Here is a 21,627-nt window from a genome sequence, read left to right on the forward strand (position 1 = left end):
ATCCTCCCAACCAACTTCCATTCTCTATATACAGAAGAAATGTACCTTAAAACCACAGACCTAATAAGTGGCAAAACCAGAATTTAAACATGGATATTCCAACTCTATGATCAGGACACACCACTATACAGAAATATAATCTGGATTTTGCTCTTGAGAAATTTCAACCTAGGAGATGTGGGAAAAAATAGGGAAAGGGGCTTAGAAACAACTAGAGTGCAATTTTAGACAGCATGTAGCAGAGCATTTAGTTTATAGATGAGTCATAATTCAAAGAAAGTAGGGATTAATATGGACTTCTAGGACTGTGATTCCCCACTAATGAATGAAACCTTCAAAGAATGGAGTACTATGCAAAATGTTTTATAAATCCTAGTACTTAGCACAGTTAATGAAACAGAGTAAGTACCCATGACATGGTAGTTAAATGGATGGGCAGCTATATGGATTTGTGGATGGATAGTCTGGAGAATGGAAGTCCTCATAAAGGAAGTAGGATTTAGTAGGGGTTAGAATAAGAAGGACAGTGTAAAGGCTATACAGTTTTGAAACGAGCATTATTTACTTAAAGGATGTTGAAAAAACAACTTACTTGCAGCAGAAGACACTTACTAGGAAGTAGCATATGATGAATTTAGACACTCCATCTCAGTATCACACAGCTGATCGTCACCTATTCTCATGACTTTACTGGATTATGTTTAGACTGGTGTTGTAAGTGCAGGGAGAGTTTGAGAAACTTGTTAATGAATCCAGCCTCCCACACCAAAATGAGATTTCTGAATGTGTGTGGTCGTTGGTATGCTGTTCCGTTCTTTTTCTACACAAATAGCAACAGATGGTTGGAGGGTGCCAAGAGGAGTGGGAATCCAGGAGTCAAATTTAAATTGCCCCATCTTCTCTTTTGCTGGGTCTCCTCTGGATGAACCCCAGGGGGAAGGAAGACTGTAGAAGAATTCTTTGGCTTTTACACAGCCAAAAGACTGATTGGTATGCAGCCTTCTTAGGTGTCCCATACTTGGATCTAGGGAATGCAGAAAAATCTCTAATCATCAATACCAGCTGTGTTAAGTAAGTGGCTTAGGTTTTCGATACCTTGATTTCCACATATATATTGGGAAAGTGGTAGAATCTCATAGAACTTTTAGGAATAAATGGACTTAATATATTAATGTGCTTTACTTTAGAGCCAGAGATATCACTCTATAAGGTTTGTTGGAGCTGATGAGGAGCTGGTGAACATTTATGAAGTGAAGATTTATTAAAAGGTACATCGACCCTTTAAGGAGGTTATCTTGTGTTCAACATTCCTCTTGTGTCTCCAATCCCATCACACAGGATCCAGCATGCTAGCTATTTCACAAGTTCATGAACATAGGCTTGTTTTGGCCTTAGGGCCTTGGTTCTTGCTATTCCCTCTCCTTGGAGTTCACATCTCCTGGAGATTTAATTGGCTGCCTCCTACTCATTATTCAGCTTTCAACTCAAATGTCATCTCCTCAAGGAAGCATTGCCTAACCTTAGATAAAGTCGGCCCCTTCCCTCAAATTCTCTCTTCCACATGGCTCTATTTTAACTTTCCCTAGCTATTCAGTATCTAAAAATTACCTTATATGTCTGTTTGCTTAAAAAGTTACTCAGTCTTATTCAGAGACTAGAATATGCCTGCATATGTTAAGTACTCAACAGATATTTGTTAACTCCTAACTGGTGGGCAGATTGATTGACAAGAACAAGACCCCAAAGCATATACTTTGAAAACAGTATTAGTTATAGCTTCAAAGAATAAGTAATCCTCTTCTGAAAAGAGCAAATACTCAAAGCAGACTTCATACAGAATGACAGCAGTAGGCTTTAATGGAAAATCTCTCTCTCTCTCTCTCTCTTTCTCTTTTTCTGTTCAGCCTTGAGGTGAAAGGCAAACTAAAGGAGAGTGTTGGTAATTGTAACCAGGTTCCTTCACTTAAAACAAAGTCAAAAGTTGAGAAAAGCTCTAGGTCCTTTAGATGCCCAAGTCTGATCTCAGCCTGGTGAAATAAACTTGTATTGTGGAAAGCTTAGCCTCTCCTACATACTCCCCTGCCTCACTTCTGGGGTCTGAAATGAAGGGAATCCAACAAACTACAGTAATGCTTGATTTAGACCAGTGACTTGCACATGCTAGAAGCTTCATAAGTTCCATTGGTCTTATTACTTGTATAAAGGCCTAACAGTACCTAGGGACCTGTACGTTTTCTCGAGATATTTAACTTGTGGTCTTAAGATTGGAGCATCATTCTTTCAACCTTCAGAAAACCAAGATCCAGTTAAGCAACTGCTCAGGAATATAAAAGTTCAGTTTAAATAAGTATGTGCCTAGCTGTTTCTACTTTAAAAATTGTTCTAACATCTAAATGGTTCTTCCCAGTTAAATACAATATTCTTTAATATTTATGTACTGTTATTTTAATTTTAAATTTCTATTTTTATAGGCAAAGGACAATTGAGCAGAAAAATGTTATACCCTCTCTCTCTCATGCTGTGAAGCAACCTGTTTTACTGTTTAAGCCTGTGTTTGTTCTGTTTCAATTGTACAGAGGAAACAGTTCTGGCACCTTTAAAAATCAAAGATCTATCACTCAACAGGAGAACATAGCAACCTAGGAAAGGGAATTATGAGGAACAGAGAAAAGATACAGTGCTTCTAAAACCTCACTGGGCTTATGAATCACCTAGGAATCTTGTAAAAATGTAGATTCTACTTCAAGTATATCTTGGGTGGAGTCTGAGAGTCTGCATTTCTAACAAGCTCTAGGTGATGCTTGTGCTGCTTGGTCCTTGTGTTTAAGGATGATGCTGTTTGGGTCACGTGGCTTGAGAAATAAAAATCACTTTAGAGCATTTAGTATTGTACTTAACAGTTAGAGTAACATTAAGCCAGTATTATTTTATTTAACCTACAGAAATGACCAAAAATTCTTCCTCACCCATGCAGAGATGAAGACTCTTTCTCCTCTCCTTGAGTCAGGATGACCACATGACTAGCATTGGCCAACAGACAATAGCAACCTGCTGGAAGGCGAGACCTGAAAAGTACTTGTGCACTGAGACTTGCTCTCTCTTGCTGCTCTTAGAACCCTTCAATCACCACACAGTTGCACCAGAGCTAGCCTTCTGGAGGATGAAAGGCCGCATGGAAGAGAAACAAGGTCCCTCTGCCAACAGCCTGCCAATCGCCATCCCTTTGAGTGAAGCCATCCTAGGTTATACAGTCTCTAGCTAATTCTCCAGTTAACCACAGTCAAGCTGGCTTATAGAGAAGATCTGACCCAACACACAGGACCATGAGCTAAATAAAATGATTGTTTTTTTAACCACCAAGGTTTTTGTTTGTTTGCTTTGTTTTGTTTTTTTCATGCAGCCTCTAAAATATGAACTGATACTTAAGAAGGAGCAATAAGAGTTTAAGTCAGAGGTGCATAACACCATTTGTGCTTATGATTCTTTTTCCTTCTTGTCTTCATTCTATGTGGTATAATTTTGGTCTCATATAATAGAAATGGATATCAGTAGTTATTGCAATAGAATTTGAACTATCTTTCTATATTATAATTAAATTTATTTTTACCATGTATTTTACTATGTTGAATCCTCCTGTTTAGAAGTTAAGCCACATGCCCAGGTCACACAGTTTGTAAATGGCAGAACACATTTTTAGCCTAGCACAGAGTCAGAAATTTCAAAAGTTCCTTGCAGCAAGTTATTCAGTGTCTCAATTATTCTGCTAAGATGCACATACAGAATTACATTCTGAAGGACATGATCTCCAGCCCTCACCTTGTTTCATGTTTGAGAAGGTAATGCTAGACCCAGTTACAAAGGAATGATCTTACACTGATATGAGATTCCAATGGCAAACCCTCTTGTGGGAAGGACTCAACATCAGCCAGTCCTTGACCCAGAGTCCTTAGACAGACAGCACTGGTGTTGCACTGTTCCTTTGCAGGTTTACTCACTGTTGGGCAGCCTCTCCCAATGTTGACGGTCCTTGACCATCTGGGCTCGTCTCAAAACCTGTCAATCTCCACCATATTTTTTCTTTTTCACAGCCATGTGAAATACCTATTACTCACAGTCTCATGGTCATGACTATATATTAAAAGCTGCTCACTACGGACTTGGGCAGTGTTCCTTACTTTGTGCCTCCTATTGAAGTGACCTCCACCTCCTCTGCTCCCTCCTATTCTTCCACGTTGAGAATCATCACATTAAAAGAAGCTTTCCAAACTGGTATTCCACAAGCTGAATAACGCCTGCAGTGTCACTTGCTTATGAATAGAATAGGATTCTTAAAAATTAGAATTTGAAAACCTTTAATCAAACCATGTACTTTGCAGATAGCATAGGCCATATACTCCCTATCACCCAGATGTTTCCCACATCACAACACCTTACCAGACTGCAAAGGCCTCTGATTGTACATCAGCTGTATTCTAATCTTTCTCGCTGAGGATTTGCATATACTGTCACCACTATAACTACCAAGCATGTTCCAGGGGTTCCCTGATCTTTAGATCCAGATGTAACCTCTGTCCACATCTTTAACTGCTTACTCTTATTTATTTATTTATTTATTTGGCTGCACCTCACAGCTTGTGGCATCTTATTTCCCCAACCAGGAATTGAACCCAGGCCCTCGGCAGTGAGAGCTCGGAGTCCTAACCACTGGACCGCCAGGGTTAACTGCTTACTCTTAGCTCTATATGTTAGAGTTTTCTTTCACATCTTATTCTTCCTTTCCTCCCATCTACCCTAAATCAATCCATTCATTGAAATCATCTTAAATTGTTTCTTGGAAAAAGCACCATTTAAAAGATTGTCAATCCCATTGCAAAACTATTCTTATACTTGTCCTGTCCTGTCCATCTCTGTTAATACAGTCAGCCTCACACAATAGCTCACTTGGGCAGATATGGGAAGCTCCCGGCTGCTCTCCTTGACTTCAGTATCCTTTTCCCCGCCCTTCGTGTTCAAGACCATCATCAGGATTATATTCCTTGTACCCACATTTTGGAAATCATAATCCAGGTTGAAAGTCTTCCCAATCTGGCTCTGAGCTAACACTCCAGTCTCATCTCTCCTCAATCCCCTCTCTTTCATTCCTGTGCTCCAGACACCATAAGCATCTCAGAAGCCCCTGTAGTTTTTTCACAGACTTTGCCCACTGAATGGAGTGGCCTCCCTCTGTCTATCTGGTCAACCCCTCCTCCTTTTCTCCTACCTTCTCTGACTGTCCTTGCTCAATTAGCTAGAGAAATCTCTCCAATCCCAGTTCTTGCTTACATCTCTGCCATAGCACGAATCATACTGCCTTGTTACCCATCACCTCCACTCCAGATCTAAGAATACCCAAGGCAGGCACCACATTTAATCTAACTTTACCTCATCAGCTAAACCTCCATTTGACTTAAACTCATGAAAAAAAATAAATAAATAAGGACAGCAACAGACATTTATGCTAAATTATTAAAAGGTATTCTCAAGGTGACTGTGAGAGATTAAGAAGTGGTTTCAGAGAATGGGAGATGATTGAATAGAGACATAAATGCATCCAACTGGTTAATTTACTACAGAAGGCTCACCGCTCATGGATGGTTGGGGATTTCCTACACAAACTAGATCTGTGAAATGAAGCCACATATAAATGGCATTAATGTGTGTGACTTCAAAAGTTTGCACCTTCCTGGGTTAGTAATTTGTGCCTATATGTCAATGTAATAGAAAGGCTTTTTATATTTAGCTCAGATTCCCCAGGCTATTGATTAGGCAAGAATTCAAACCAGTTAATAAAGTCAATTCAACAAGAATCTCTACAAAGCCGGCACTGTGCCAGACTGCACTAAGAGGAAAGGGGGCATGTTTATCACTGTAATGTGGCAATTCCGATGATCTTTGTATATGGTTTCTCATATATGATAGTCTTTCACACCTTTAGAGGTAGATATTAAAGGGTCCTAAAAGCAGGAAAATAACAAGTCTTTCCTTAGGGAATTTCATTTTACCTGCAAAGACAAAATTAGCAACATCTGGAAAACAAGATAATTAAATGTCAAGATGTATCAGGGACAGAACTTACTACAGAATCAAATTGGTTCCATTATTTGTGGCTAGGATGAGGAGGTAAGACTTGCTAATACCAAGCAGAAGAACTGTAGTTGTCTGGCTATCCCCATAAATTCTTGGGGCCTGACAGAAAACTGATTCTTGCACCAGCATCCTGTTACAGTGTTTGTTTGAGATCTAAACCTTAGAATCACTTCTTGGTATGGTGAGAGCCAAGTTAAAGTCAAATATACCTATGGGTTTACAATTAAATAAATGCTTCCTAAGCTGTTTTGGCACATTGGTTTGATTTTAACAGATGTCCCAAATAAGTGGGTGAAACCATGAAAAACATGATTTCTTGTGATTGAGATAGTGTGTTGTGAATAGCAAAGAACAGAGTCTAGTGCATTTCACGAATATATTTAAACATTCTTACCTCCACAGAGTATTTTAAGTAACACGGCATTAAACTATTTTCAGACATGAACACCTTTGCAAAAATAATTTGGTTGGGCAGCCACTTAATAAGATGCAGCAATGAAATGCTTGTGAGCTCCCAGAAGGAGAATTGAAGACCCCAAAGCCCAACACTCCACCTGCCTCTTCAGGAAGGAGGGAGGAAATGGCAATGGGAAGGAAGGATGGTTCCAAGGCACCAAGAACAGATTCCGACAGGGATCTCAGGTGGTGCCCCAGCCAGGTGAGGAAAAGGGAACCAAAAGTTGTTTCTCTCTGTGGTGCAGTGAGTTTCTCAAGGAGAAGAAAGCAGCAAGACAGATATTGAGGGTGAAATATGTACAACCTTTCAGGAGGATAATCTGGCCTTATGTATTGAAAGTCTTTTAAAACTCCCCACTCTTTGAATACCAACATTACTTATGGAATTAAAATTTAAAGACGCAGTTGCCTAAATGTGCAAGGGTATATGTCCCAGTCTGTTCAGGCTGCTATAACAAACTGCCATAGACTTGGTGGTTAAACAACAAACATTTCTTTCTCACAGTTCTGCTGGCTTGGAAGTCCAATATCAAGGCACTTACAGATTCAGTATCTGGTGAGAGCCTGCCTCCTAGTTCATGGACGTCCGTATTCTCACTGTGTCCTCACATGACAGAAAGGGCCTGAGAGCTCTCTTGGTCTCTTTCATAAGAGCACCAATCTCATTCATGAGGGCTCCACTCTCATGACCTAATAACCTCTGGCAGGCCCCACCTCCAAATACCATCACATTGGGGATTAGGTTTCAATATATGAATTCTGGGGGGCACAAACATCCAGTCTATAGTAGTATATGTATGAGGAAGTTCGTCCCAGTCATTTCATAAGAGCTAAAAACCATAAACAACATAATTGGTAAAAAAGGGAGATGGGTAAAATAAATAGAATGGTCTGTAGCCATTGAAGATGATTCTATCAATTTGTATTCTGGATATGGGAATATATCAACAATAAAAAAATAGTTACAAAGTAATATGCATAATGTTATCATATTTTTAGAAAATATAGATATATGTGAAATAGTAAAATTCTAAAAGAATATATACCCAAAACTTAATAGTTTATCTCCAGGTGGTTGAATTTTAGGTGACAATCTTCATTTAAAATATTTTTTCTTGTTTTTTTCCCCTCATTTTTCATTTTTCTATAATAAAAAGGTAACACTTAGACATCCATGAGAAATACATACAGATTGACAGTGATAAGAAAACTGAGGTGTAATATAAGCCAGGAACTGCCTAAGGCTAGCATGTACAAGGGCTCTCTATACTTACTGCCTTACCAACAGTAAAACCAAACTTTATTAAGAGCCCTATTAAGTGCTAAGTATGGAGATAGACACAGACTTTGCATTCTATGTGTTTGAAATCTAATAGGACAGATAACAAGATTCAGAAGACGTGAGGTTTTTGTCCAAATTCTAGCACCCATCTTGGGCAATCACTTAAGATTTCTGGCCCTTCAATTCCTGAATTATAAACTAGGAAATTAATGATACTTGAGTTACTTTTTCAGGATAGAATTTGTGAGTGCTCCAACAGAATGCTTCTTAAAATTTAATTTTAACCTGGAGTTAATGGTAAAATGCAGATTTGATTCAATGGGTCTAGGAAGACACCTAAACTTCTGCCTTTCTAACGTGTTCCAGGCCTGCTAGTCCTATGCTTACACTTTCAAGTTGCAAAATTCAAATATACATGATATCATTGAATTTTCCCCAAGAATCCTCACTGACAATGGAGTGACTTGTGTAGGGTCAAACTGAGAGAAAATGGCAAAGCACGGAACCCCAGTTGAAGTATTTTTATTCCTAATCACCAAGATGTTAAGGTCCCATTCAGTTCTAAAATACTATAATTAGAAATGGCTGCCACACTCATATAAAGTGAACCACACCAGGAGCAGTATTGGTAGAGGTAAGCTGCTAATATAGTTCAGAAGAATGAGAGATCACTTTACATGGGAATCAATTAAGAAGTCATAGAAGGGAACTTCCCTGGCGCTCCAGTGGTTAAGACTCTGTGCTTCCACTGCAGGGGGCATGGGTTTGATCCCTGGTTGGAGAACTAGGATCCTACATGCTGCGTGGCATGAGCAAGAAAAAAAAAATGTCATAGAGGAAATCTGACATCAGCCTTGAAGGATGGCTAGAATGAAGGCAAGCAAAGATGGAGAGAGTATATACAGCAGTTAGGTATAATATGGCATGATCAGAGCACATGGCAGTGCAGAGGAAGCTTGTAGAGAGGGGCCCAGGACAGCAGAACAGGCCTCAGGAACTAACCCAGGTATGTATTACAAAAGTCAAAGATAGCCCTAAGGTGTTCAGTCTTAGAGGTTAGAAGAATACAGCAAACTAAAATTTTCAGTATAGAATTGGAAGTCCTTTTTAAAAAAAATTTACAGTTCATTTAATGGCAAATGGTAATCATCAAATTAGCAATGGTTATCTTCAAAAGTTATTACAGTAGCTGTGCTGTCATTTCTCAAGGTTGGTCACTTACCTAAAGTCACACACACTTCCCACATAAGATGCATCATACAAAGCAGACTTGGTTTATCACCAGTATTTATAAAGCCAGGCCTAGGGAAAGAACTAGGTCTGGGGACCAATGGTTGGTCTTAATATAGTGAATGTTTGGAAGCCCTTTACCAACTTCCTTCCTCTCCCAACACAGATTCCATTTGTCCCTGTATATCTTCTTCCCCCGGAGAACTAGGGAATTAATCCACTCATCATGATATATGCATTTCAGTTCCCCATCGTAGGTATGCCTTCACGATGCCCATCTCTCCAGTCAGTGAGCCTTGAGTCCTTAAACTACTTCATACACTTTACTTCCTTCAATGAAGCTTTTTAGCATTGGTCCCATTTGACCTGTCAGCTCTTCGCATTTGTATGTTCTAGAGACATTTACTCTCAAGCACTGGGCCATGTATAATTATTACTGGCTAAGCCTCTCAGTGTCTGCTGCTCTGCCCTACCTAAAGCTCCAGGAGGAAAGCACTAAGTCACTGCATTTATTTGGTTTACTCCCATGACTTAATATCAATGCAAGATGTTAGGTATTGCCTTAGTGCTATCCATATCACTACCTTGTTTTAAGAGGAGGATAAAGGTTGATAAGAACAATGACCTTTTTTCAATGTGTTCCTCCTAAGTGGATCTCCTGAGAGAAACCTTACAGCCCTCACGCTTTGGCCCCATATACAGCTTCAGAGGCGCTCTGTAAAAGACCAGTTATATGCTGTGTGCCCACAGGAACAACAGAGTTAATTCTCTCCTTTTGAATTTGTGACTCCCACCCTCCTCCCCTACATCTAAACATTTCCTTTTAAAGAAAAGCCAGTGCTCACTGCTACTGAAAAGTAAAGACAATCACATAAAGACCAAGGTCCAGGCTGGAGCAAGCAATGACAGAGCATTAAAATCACCACTTGAATTTCTCTTTCCTTGAACACTGCCAAAGATTACTAGTGAAAGGCCAATCTTCAGAATGCATGCTCATTTCAGACTTTTGTCACTTGCACCTCTAGGTTCACAAACTATTTTGACTCAAATAAACAAATTGGAGGTGACCTTCAGTTGAGATGAAATGGGAGAGGTACAATATTTCAAAAAAAACAAAACTGTATGTGACCACCCCCCTAGCACCCCATCACATAAAGTACCAAGAAGAAGCAAGAAGGGTTTATTATGCAAAGGTTAATGTATCAGTATAAGGTTTAGAAGAGGAGGAATTAATTACGTCTCCCTCCTCCAAACTCTACTTCTGGCCTCTCCAGCTGCATCGAGCTTGCTCTTCCACCTCTTAGTTCCAGATTGTGTTTTGGCAAGCAGATCCATACTTCACATACCACTGAGTTCCTTCCCATTTGCTGAATCCACGTTTTCAAGATTCTTATCCTTTCTTACCCCACTCCCCAATCACATGTTGGCCTAATGGCTTGAGGTGCCTTTCTTGCTCAGCTACTATGGCAGTTCAGCGAGACATGCTAATTATCTTTCCCCATACAAACACGGAAAATAACAAGGGTGTTTGTAAAGTGTGTAAAGTATGTGTCATCAGCATCCAATGCTGAAGGAGAAGACATTTACCAACAGAAACTTGTGCCTGGCCCAGAAAAAGAGATTGATCATGTATACCCACAATCGTCACATTATAACCTGATGCATTAGATGTTCTCACAAGAGAGGTAAAGAGTTATGAGAGATCAAACATGACGAAAGAAAGAACTTTATGTGAGCTCTTTCTTTGTTTTTTTACTTTTTAGTGTGTTGGACCCTAAGAGGCATGAAATTAAAACTCATGAAAACCAGCTATATCAGCTTGCTTTGGTGACTCAAGAGTTGTCATTTCTTGACTCAACTTTGCTGAAACATTTGATTCATGTTGTTCTTATTTAACCTAATTTGCATTGATTTAATCAGGGCTGGTATGCTTTAAATACATAATAAATTGGGATTCTGCAACTTAGATGACTTAGAATAGCGAAATTTCAATAAAGCTCATTTCAATCTGTTAATGTATACGGTTCTGCCAAGGGGTTTAAAACCGTAGAAAAGATGCAAACTTGCCACATTAGAAGTGGGAAAGATTTAAAGATACCATCCAGATGAAATGATTTGCAGGATAATAATGTGAAAAGCAATATATACATATATATATATATATATATATATATATATATATATGTACATATGTATTTTTTAATTACAGCCTAGACATATCTTCTACGTTTTGAGTATCATACTTAGAAGAAAACTCACATATACATGCAGTGAATTTAATTTTATTTTCCTTCCTTCTTGCCAACACTCAACTCTTTTCTGCCTCTCTGTACCAGCTCTACAAATCAAGTGACATCCAAAGTGGGACCTCTTCTTGCCCATTTGGCAGGCTCAAGCACCACTTTGCAAGCTGCCTGCATTAGGAGAATTTTCTTCCTAGCAGCCATGGGGATTGGGTGGCTTGTACTCACAATACTTGCTGAATGGTTGGCCAATGTTTACCCCTGCCTGCCCCAGCTCCCCAACCCTTTAGAGTTTATGGCTCCATCAGCCAGCTTGCTGTGAGGAATAATTGTCTTGGCAAGAGGTGAAAACACTTGATGGTGAAATTGTCTGTCTGTTCAAGTGTTCCGCAGCACCCTGGAGGTGCCAGTGCCCAGTCTAGAGTCAGGCAGGAGGTGATGGAGAGGTGACCATCCAGAATGGGAAAAGAAAACCACCACTTTGGTGCGGGACAGAAAATAACCTATCTGTGCCAGTAACAAGCTGTGAGAACGCGGATAATCACCCGATGTCTCTCTACCTCAGTTTCGTCATGTGCAAAGTTCAGATTTTCTAATGTTTCTTTTAGCTCCTAAGACAGCATGTGATGTCTAGGACATTTCAGCTTTGTTTTCCTTCCAATTGAAGGATGCATCTCAGAGATGAATGCCCAGGCCAGAGCTCAGAGGAATACAAAATGGAATGATTCATGCCCCTGTTCATATAACTTTTCCTGAAAAGTACCACTAGTCTTTGGTGCCTTTGATTCCACTGGTTAGTAGTGTCTTTAGCTTGAATGTAAGGAGTAACTTAGTTACTTGTCCAAAGCCAGTCCAACCCTGGAGCTTTGGTAATCCACCTCATTCTTATCAATGTGAGCACAACTATAGATAATGCCCACTAATTTTCAGTTCCTAAGAGTCAGACATGCTGGGAATTAGAAGTGAGGAGCTGGAAATTCACATAGGATTCTCCCTATTACCTCCTCGGGCATATTTGTCAAGAAGGTAGGCTTATCCACTCACTTCCAGCAGGGTTTCTCTCTCTCTCTCTCTCTCTTTTTTTTTTTTTTTTTTTTTTTTTTTTTAAAAAAAAACAGATGACCAACAGGTCCCTGACAACAGCAATGCAGACCCTCTCCAGACCAGTTGGAACAAGACAGAGCTCAACCTAAGAAGCCTAAGGAGCCCATCAGCCCATCCATAGATGAGTGTTAATGGAAATAATCAGGCCAACACCTCTTCATGCTCAGATGATAATACAATTTAGTAACAGTCTCAAAGCTTAAGTACGGGTGTATATATAGAAAGGGGTAGGCTTCATGAGGGTTTAAACGACCCTTCTCCTCTCATCCTCTCGCACATTCTCCTGGAGCGGAGTGTACTGCAGGGTTCTGTAATCACCATGAGCAACACGTCAGGGTCAGCCCTCCCGGTGTCAGACATTAGAATCTTTCTTTAATCCACCCGGGACCCCACAGACATCTACGGAGACTGGTGAAGCCCCTGCGGGATTTCGAGCAAGAAAAACTCCTTGTACACAGACATAGGTTTCTGCCACTCTAGGTCTCCTACCGCTGGGACCAGGATGGCTGTCCAAATCCGCTGAGTTTGGAAAGCATTCCCCCATCCACCACCTAAAAGGGCTGGCTGACTGCAGAACTCCAGTGCCCGCAAGGGAAAAAAGAAAAATCTCAGCCAAGTCCCCACAATCACTGCTTTCCTCTAGCTTCTCTCAAGTTGCTTTTCTAAAGCAAAGGACCAAATGTTGATTTCTCTACAGATTCCTACGTATCTCTTACACGTAGACAGCTTTAAAGGGGGAGGGGGGAAACGTTCCCCAAAGAGAAGGGGAGGGCGGAACCGAATATTTCAGTCTCCCACTTGGAAATATCTTGTCGTTGATGATGCTTTTCCAAACCTCCATCCTCCCCTCCTTTTTTTTTTTTTTTTTCTTTTTAGAAATATGGACCCAAAAGCTGAAAGTTATTTCCATTTCATCAAAGCACATATATGACTTTAGTGGTTCGGGGGAATGTTGGTTTTCTGCCCACCCCTTTTCAATCTGCTCATGTCTGAGGTGCTCCGGGAAGACGCACAATCGTGAGCAGCTTACGACACGCAGTGAGCAGTAGGTGCCGGTGCAAGCTCGCGCCTCACACTGCCTGGCGGAGGGAAGGAGCCCGGGCGCCGGGCGCCGCTCCCCGCTCCCCGCTCCCAGCGCCGCCGCCCGAGTCGCCCGCCGCCCGCAAAGCATGAGCGAGCCCGCTCTCCGCAGCCGCCGCGGGCGCGAATGGCAGGCGGTCTCCGCGGAGCAAAAGGGGGCGCCGGTCAGCGGTCCTTTCCAATGACGGACATTAACCAGACTGTCAAATCCTGGGGAGTCGCGAGCCCCGAGTTTGGAGGTTTTTTTTTTTTTTTTTTTTTTTTCCCCCCACAACGTCACAGTCCGAACTGCAGAGGGAAAGGACAGCGGCAGGAAGGCGAAGCCCCGGCTCCCGCACGCAGTTGGGAAACTTGCGGGTCCTAGAAGTCGCCTCCCCGCCTCGCCGGCCGCCCTTGCAGCCCCGAGCGGAGCAGCAAAGTGAGACATTGTGCGCCTGCCAGATCCGCCGGCCGCGGACCGGGGCTGCCTCGGAAACACAGAGGGGTCTTCTCTCGCCCTGCATATAATTAGCCTGCACACAAAGGCAGCAGCTGAATGGAGGTTGTCACTCTCTGGAAAAGGGTGGGTAAGACACTTTTTAATTAAATTCTTTCCCGAAGATTTTTTTTTCCTCCCTTTTCTTTGCTGCAGCATCTAACATGGACCAAATCACCATCTCTTTGATCTTTACGTGGCTGTGAACTTTCTATGCTGCCCAGCTTTCTGCATGCTTAGAGGTGAACGTGTGGCTTCGGGGAGGGGGGGTCCTGCTTTAGTTCAATGTATTTATTTGATTTTTGCCCTTTTCTCCCCCTCCCCCGCTCCCCCTCCCTCGGAATAAAATATGATGTAGATTTCTGACCGAGCGCTTCCAATGGACATTCTCCAGCCTCTCTGGAAAGATTCTCGCTAATGGATTTCCTGCTGCTCGGTCTCTGTCTATACTGGCTGCTGCGGAGGCCCTCGGGGGTGGTCTTGTGTTTGCTGGGGGCCTGCTTTCAGATGCTGCCCGCCGCCCCCAGCGGGTGCCCGCAGCTGTGCCGGTGCGAGGGACGGCTGCTGTACTGCGAGGCGCTCAACCTCACCGAGGCGCCCCACAACCTGTCCGGCCTGCTGGGCTTGTCCCTGCGCTACAACAGCCTCTCGGAGCTGCGCGCCGGCCAGTTCACGGGGTTAATGCAGCTCACGTGGCTCTATCTGGATCACAATCACATCTGCTCGGTGCAGGGGGACGCCTTTCAGAAACTGCGCCGAGTTAAGGAACTCACACTGAGTTCCAACCAGATCACCCAACTGGCCAACACCACCTTCCGGCCCATGCCCAACCTGCGCAGCGTGGACCTCTCGTACAACAAGCTGCAGGCGCTCGCGCCCGATCTCTTCCACGGGCTGCGGAAGCTCACCACGCTGCACATGCGGGCCAACGCCATCCAGTTCGTGCCCGTGCGCATCTTCCAGGACTGCCGCAGCCTCAAGTTTCTCGACATCGGATACAATCAGCTCAAGAGCCTGGCGCGCAACTCTTTCGCCGGCTTGTTCAAGCTCACCGAGCTGCACCTGGAGCACAACGACTTGGTCAAGGTGAACTTCGCCCACTTCCCCCGCCTCATCTCCCTGCACTCGCTCTGCCTGAGGAGGAACAAGGTAGCCATTGTGGTCAGCTCTCTGGACTGGGTATGGAACCTGGAGAAAATGGACCTGTCGGGCAACGAGATCGAGTACATGGAGCCCCATGTGTTCGAGACCGTGCCACAGCTCCAGTCCCTGCAGCTGGACTCCAACCGTCTCACCTACATCGAGCCCCGTATCCTCAACTCCTGGAAGTCGCTGACGAGCGTTACCCTGGCCGGGAACCTCTGGGACTGTGGGCGCAACGTGTGCGCCCTGGCCTCGTGGCTCAGCAACTTCCAGGGGCGCTACGATGGCAACTTGCAGTGCGCCAGCCCCGAGTACGCACAGGGCGAGGACGTCCTGGACGCCGTGTACGCTTTCCACCTGTGCGAGGAGGGGGCCGAGCCCACCAGCGGCCACCTGCTCTCCGCCGTCACCAACCACAGCGACCTGGGATCCCCCGCCGGCCCGGCCACCACTCTCGCTGACGGCAGGGAGGGACAGCCCGACAGCACGCCTGAGCTGGCTACCGTGGCCCTCCCCGGCGGCGAACACGCCGAGAACGCTGTGCAGATTCACAAGGTGGTCACCGGCACCATGGCCCTCATTTTCTCCTTCCTCATCGTGGTCCTGGTGCTCTATGTCTCTTGGAAGTGCTTCCCAGCCAGTCTCAGGCAGCTCAGACAGTGCTTTGTGACGCAGCGCAGGAAGCAAAAGCAGAAACAGACCATGCATCAGATGGCTGCCATGTCGGCCCAGGAATACTACGTTGATTACAAACCGAACCACATTGAGGGAGCCCTGGTCATCATCAACGAGTATGGCTCGTGTACCTGCCACCAGCAGCCCGCCAGGGAATGCGAGGTGTGATTGTCCCAGTGGCTCCCAACCCGTGCGCTACCAAATATGCCTGGACAGCCGGGGCGGGCCGGCGAGCACCAGGCTGGGGTCTCCTGTCTGTGCTCTGATATGCTCCTTGACTGAAACTGCAAGGGGATCTCTCCCAGAGACTTGACATTTTAGCTTTATTGTGTCTTAAAAACAAAAACGAGATAAAACACAACAAAACCCCACTCCACAACCTTCAGGACAGTCTATCTTAAATTTCATATGAGAACTCCTTCCTCCCTTTGAAGATCTGTCCATATTCAGGAATCTGAGAGTGTAAAAAGGTACCAGTCATTGATTTTTTTTTTGTAAACTTAAAATGTTTAAAATAAAATAGCATTTACAGTTTTTACAGACTGGTGTAACCTAAATGAATTGTTACCTGGTTAAGAGAGAAGCAACAGTTAGAATTTCCTCCCCACCCCCGTGTGTGTGTGTGTGTGTGTGTGTGTGTGTGTGTGTGTGTGTGAGTGTGTGGAGGGGTGATCTAGTGGCCAGAGGGAAAATCCAGAAATTCAGGAGCAAAGTAGCCAGGCTCATTTTGAAACATTAAGAAGGACAAACGGAGCTTATCAGGTAGATGCACCCCTCATGATTCAGGACTGAAAAAAGCAAGACCCTTTATATTATATCTGGCAGTGGGGGGTGCAGTGCAATCTAGCCACTTTAAAGCAGTTGAAAGGCGGACTGAGCATCCTTGCTCAGCCTTTAAGGCAGAGATCATGGCAAATGCTTTTTAAAAGGCAGTGCCACACAGTTTTTCTTATGAACAGGAAACATTTTTGCACTTAATACAAGCATCTTTCAAATCGATTCAAAATCTCACCCCCAAATGCCACTGGTTCACTATTCTCCTATGCCTTTGATTCACCAGAGTTAGTAGCATTTGTTCCCTTTTCCATACTCTCTCAAGTGAAAGACCCTCATCTCCTGCTCTCTGGTCTGACTCAGGGAAATAAGGCAGAATACAAATGTTCTGTGATGAAAGCTGTGCTTTCTGGAGCATAGTGGTAAGACTGCAGCAAGCTGAGGCTCTCAGCTGTGACAGCACACTCCTAGTTGCTGTGGGGAGCAGTGGGAAAATCCTACCCTGGGCTGAACGCCTCCCTGGGTGCTGCTTGTAGCAGGAGACTTTAGGGGCAGATGGGGTACAGAAGTGATGGGTGTGCGGTGGGATGGGGCAAATGAGCTTTCGATCCTATGTTCCAATGTTCCTGAAATAGGAATAATTTGTTAACCCAGGACAGAAAAGCTGCCTCTCTTCAGATTGCCCTGTTGTGTGATGCCTGCTTTCCTGTGTTGTCTTAGTTTTTTTCTGTGTTGGGGTCAGTGATTTCCCCTTCCCAACCTTCATAGGTTTCCAGGTCCACAGAGATGTGGGTTGTTTATTGAACTAAATTCAAGAGTGGTAGCAAGTGGCGGTGTGGGGAAGGGACAGGGGAGGAGTATGTGTGATGGATGGGAGGGGTCTTTCACTAGCTAGCAATTTAAGCAAATGTGTGATTGAAATAAACTGTTATGAGTGACAGCTGGTGAGCTAATGTTGTCCATGTCCAGAAGTTTTTCTCAAACTCATGTGCTCAGCCCTCTGAATGATCTTACAGACTGGCATCTTTCTTTTTTCCTTTTCTTTTGGGAGAGAGAGAGAGCCAAGTCTGACTAGCAGGAAGAGGGATAGGGGGAGAAAACATACGCCACCCTCTCCCAAAATGCAAATGCCTCTGGCCACCTACCTAAAAAGGCACAATCAGCTGTTTGAAATGCAGAATGGCATCACCAGGAGGTTTACTTAATCTGAGGGTTGGTAGTAGATTTCTCTTCTACCGATGGAGAACCCAATATGCCTAAAAATACTGCTTCTAAGAGGTTCTTTCAAGAGAAATATTTTGCAAATGTCTCTAAGATGTTAAGCCTTGGTAGAGAGCTTCTTACACAGGCACACGCACGTGGGCGCGCTTGCGCGTGCGCACACACACACACTCCCCATAATCTCATTTTCTCTGACCAGGAAACTTCATCTTATTTTGTTTATAATTAAAACATGACTTTATGACACATACCATGCACGCAACACCCATTTAAACTAGTAATGTTCTAGAAGAGAGACGCTTTGATAACTTTGAGGAGGGAGTTTTGGATTTAGTCTAAGAATGATCATTTGGGAATGCCATTGTAAACAGCATCTCACTTGGAGGGCAGGGGTTTCAGGAACATCTATAATGAAACCTCAATAAAGAGACCTCCTCTAGGAGACAACAGACGTTTTCTGGAAAAAAAAAAATCCTCCAATTGTGCAACTGAAGGATTCAATTCAATCCTTGGATTCCATGGATTTGATGTGCTCCTAGGAAGGTCCCTGAAATCCAGTGCCAAAAGCTGCTCTGACTTGGTGCATTAAGGACAGTGTTGGTGTGCTTACAGGGAAAGCTTCCAGAAGCAAAGCCTTATTGGCAAACATCAGAAGCACAGATCCACCCTGCCCCCTAGAAATATGGATATTGGAAACTGGAGAATATCTCCCCTATCTCTAAGACTTTTTCCCTCTTCATTCTTCTTTTGTAAATGTGGCCATGAAAAAAAGCTAGAGAATAAGCCTGCTTTGTTATATGCTGCTGCCACCCCTACCCACCATATGACTAAACACCACATATGTAGAAGATCTGAAGTCCACGTAAATCTAATGAAATACTATTGTAGACAGGACTCTGTAACCTGAGACCTGGAGAACAAATGATGGTCATGAAAACTGTGTTCTTAATTTGTTTGTGTGTGTGTGTGTGTGTGTGTGTGTGTGTGTGATTGTCTCTGTGTTGTGTGCCTTATAGGCAAGGAAATATGTTTCCTACACAAACAGAGAAATTTAGCTCACATCATTTCATGCTCCTGTGCCTCTTGCTTTGGAGAATGGCAGGGGGTGGGGGAAGGCAAGAAAGAGGGAAATTGGTAGATTTAACTAAGGTTTTTTGACACTTGAAATCTTTTCTTTCTTAAATTAATTGATCTTTAAGCTTCAAGAAACTTGCTCTGTCTGACCCCCTCTAAGGAAACTACTGAGCATTTAAAAGACAATCTGATTTTTAAAGGTGTAGCACCGTTTTTGTTGTTGTTCTTCCCACGGAAGGTCCTAATCTCCTTGTCCTGTGCTGTCTGGAAAGAATTTAAGACCTGGGCATTGTCTCTTCCTGGGCATTGTGATGGATTAACCCTCCATTTACAGTACCTTCCCAGTTGATTAAAGTTCAGCCCTGGTATAGAGGTTTTTCAAATATTTATATAGAAAAAAAAGGTCCTTTCAAATGACAAATGACACTCTCAGACCAGTCTTAGTCCCAACAGTTTTTTTTTTTTTAGGTGGTACCAGAGTGAGCAGCTTAAATGAAACCCATCCTTTGGCCTTCACTCTGAGGAAAAGCAGCCCCTGGGGCTTAGACTCCAGCCCTGATATTTGAGACCACCACCCAGCCCAGGCTCTCAAGACTGCAAAGTTGCCATCATAAAGAAAAGGTTATTCCAGTAAAAGGAAACTTTTAAAATTCATTTTTAATATTCTCTCAAGCTCTTCAAAGTCTAAGAGTGCCTTACCTTTTTTCCCCTGCCTTCAGGAAGGAGACATTCGATATGACTTAGCATCAACAACACGTTTATGAGTACGTGTAAGTCATTAGAGGGGCAAACACTACCTGTTATTTCTCTCAGGTTTCCTGAGCAACTGCACACAGATCACTGGAGGGCTTAGGGGTCTCCTGTGTTGCTGGGTTATATTAATTGACTTGTCAGCAAGTTCGGCACCTATTCTGTCTGGTGCAGCCATGTAGAAGGGAGCACTGGAGGATCACACATGCTGGGATCATGAAAGGCATCAGATACCCTTCTAACAGAGAACATTATCAAGAGGCCAAAATTTATATGCTTTGGAGAATGGGTATTATAGTGTTTCAGGGTAGTCAAAAAATAAACATCAATTATATCCTCTAGATAGGTGGTTATGTTGGTTGATTTGGGCTTGCCATGGATAGAATGTCAAATAGCAAGGAGTTCATTGGAATATGACTATTAGGCTCCTGAAATATATTTTGGGAGAAGTTTAGGGATACACACATACATACATATATGTAAATGACCTAGCATGACACATAATAGTCACACACACATACTACATTGTCATGTATGTATGTATATATATATATAACCACATGTATAACAACATACACATGATCATATTATATAACTAGTCCCTCCAGCATTAATTATCCTCCTGCTTTCTTCTTCCATGATCAAACTTTTACTCACAAAAGGATCTGATAAAATCAATCACAAGGTGTAAAGGACTGAGGTGGCTGATGGTATTTTCAGGCATTAGTTGATGAGTGGTAGAGGCTCTGCAGGCTGGGGATCTTCTGAGCTCCTCATTCCCTAGAAGGGTGTATGCCTGCTACCTAGTGGTAAGAGCCAGCAAAGCATTCTTTAGAGAGCATGCACCTAACTAATGAGCTCCACCTCAGGGTTACAAAACATTTCTCCATTAAATATTGCTCTACTCAAATTTTTTTCCAGGGATGCTGCAGGCAAAATTCTTCCTCCTGTGACTGGGCCCCATCTCCTGGCCTTCCTCAGCTGGACACAGTTTACATTTTTTTGCTCAAAGCAAAAGCCTGCCTATTACGTCCTTAAGGCTTAGTCAGAGTTGTAAATGAGATGGAGGAAATACATTTATTGAATGGTTACTTGGTATGAGAGCCTTTATCTAGATCTTATCTTTACATGAGGAACCTGAGGCTTAGAGAGGTTAAGTGTTTTTGTACAGCTAGTAATTGGAAGCGCAGGGCATTCAGTCTGGTGTCCTTTTAACTATACCCTGTTTCTAATTTCCTTGAATGGCTGCCTCCTCCACTCCTCTAACCAGCAAAGACCCTAGGACTAGCCTGGGCTAAGGGTACATGCTCACCATATTCTTGGTGGATGACATGGGTGCAATGCTTGAATCCAGGAATTTTCATCATGACTTTGTTTGCTCTGGCCTCTGGTAATCGGGTCATGCAGGACTCTGCCAACAGAGGAGACCTCTCACAGGCTTCCAGGAGCTCAAAGTTCAGTTAATCATCCAGTCCAACCACTAACCAGAGGATTTTGGACTCAGAGAGACTACGGTCTTCCAGGTATTCATATATTACTGTTGATGATTTATTTAATGACCCCTCTTGGTCATTAAATGGGCTATGTCTCTATGGTGGTGCGTCTCAACCAGGGGCAAATCTGCCACCCAATCAATGTAATGTCCAGAAACATTTGTGATTTTCATGCTTGGGGGTGGGATGCTACCAGCATCCAGTGAGTAGAGGTCATGGATCCTGCTGAACACCCTACAATGTACAGGAAGGACCCCTCAACAAGGAATCATTTACCCCAAAATGTCAAGGGTGCCGAGTTTCAGAAACTCTGCTCCCTGGTATAGAGTAATGAGGCCATTGACACCAACAAGCTGCATTCCAGCTCTGCTTGGAGTCATTCACCCAGCTCTGTTGCCTTCTAATCTTCCTCTTTTGCAAGAGAATTGGAAGTCTAAATGAAAACCCCTCAGGTTGGTTGCTAATCAGCGCGAGGACCTGTAGCTAGCACATGCTTCTCAA

At 43.2% G+C, this 21,627-nt stretch overlaps 2 protein-coding genes and 1 non-coding gene across 7 annotated transcripts in view; 1 reads left to right on the forward strand and 2 right to left on the reverse strand.

The window, feature by feature from the left end:
- The window catches only part of CTNNA2 (catenin alpha 2), a 1,046,049-nt gene that overhangs the window by 343,426 nt on the left and 680,996 nt on the right, over positions 1-21,627 (reverse strand). The gene's annotated exons all lie outside the window — the stretch shown is intronic.
- LOC132502258 (small nucleolar RNA SNORA72) lies at positions 9,138-9,260 on the reverse strand. The gene has a single exon (XR_009534451.1). It is a non-coding gene; the product is annotated as a small nucleolar RNA SNORA72 (small nucleolar RNA).
- LRRTM1 (leucine rich repeat transmembrane neuronal 1) lies at positions 14,414-15,982 on the forward strand. The gene has a single exon (XM_060117806.1). The coding sequence runs from the start codon at positions 14,414-14,416 to the stop codon at positions 15,980-15,982; it is 1,569 nt and encodes a 522-aa protein (XP_059973789.1).

The sequence above is a fragment of the Mesoplodon densirostris genome, chromosome 14 (assembly GCF_025265405.1).
Source record: "Mesoplodon densirostris isolate mMesDen1 chromosome 14, mMesDen1 primary haplotype, whole genome shotgun sequence".
Lineage (NCBI taxonomy): Eukaryota > Metazoa > Chordata > Mammalia > Artiodactyla > Ziphiidae > Mesoplodon > Mesoplodon densirostris.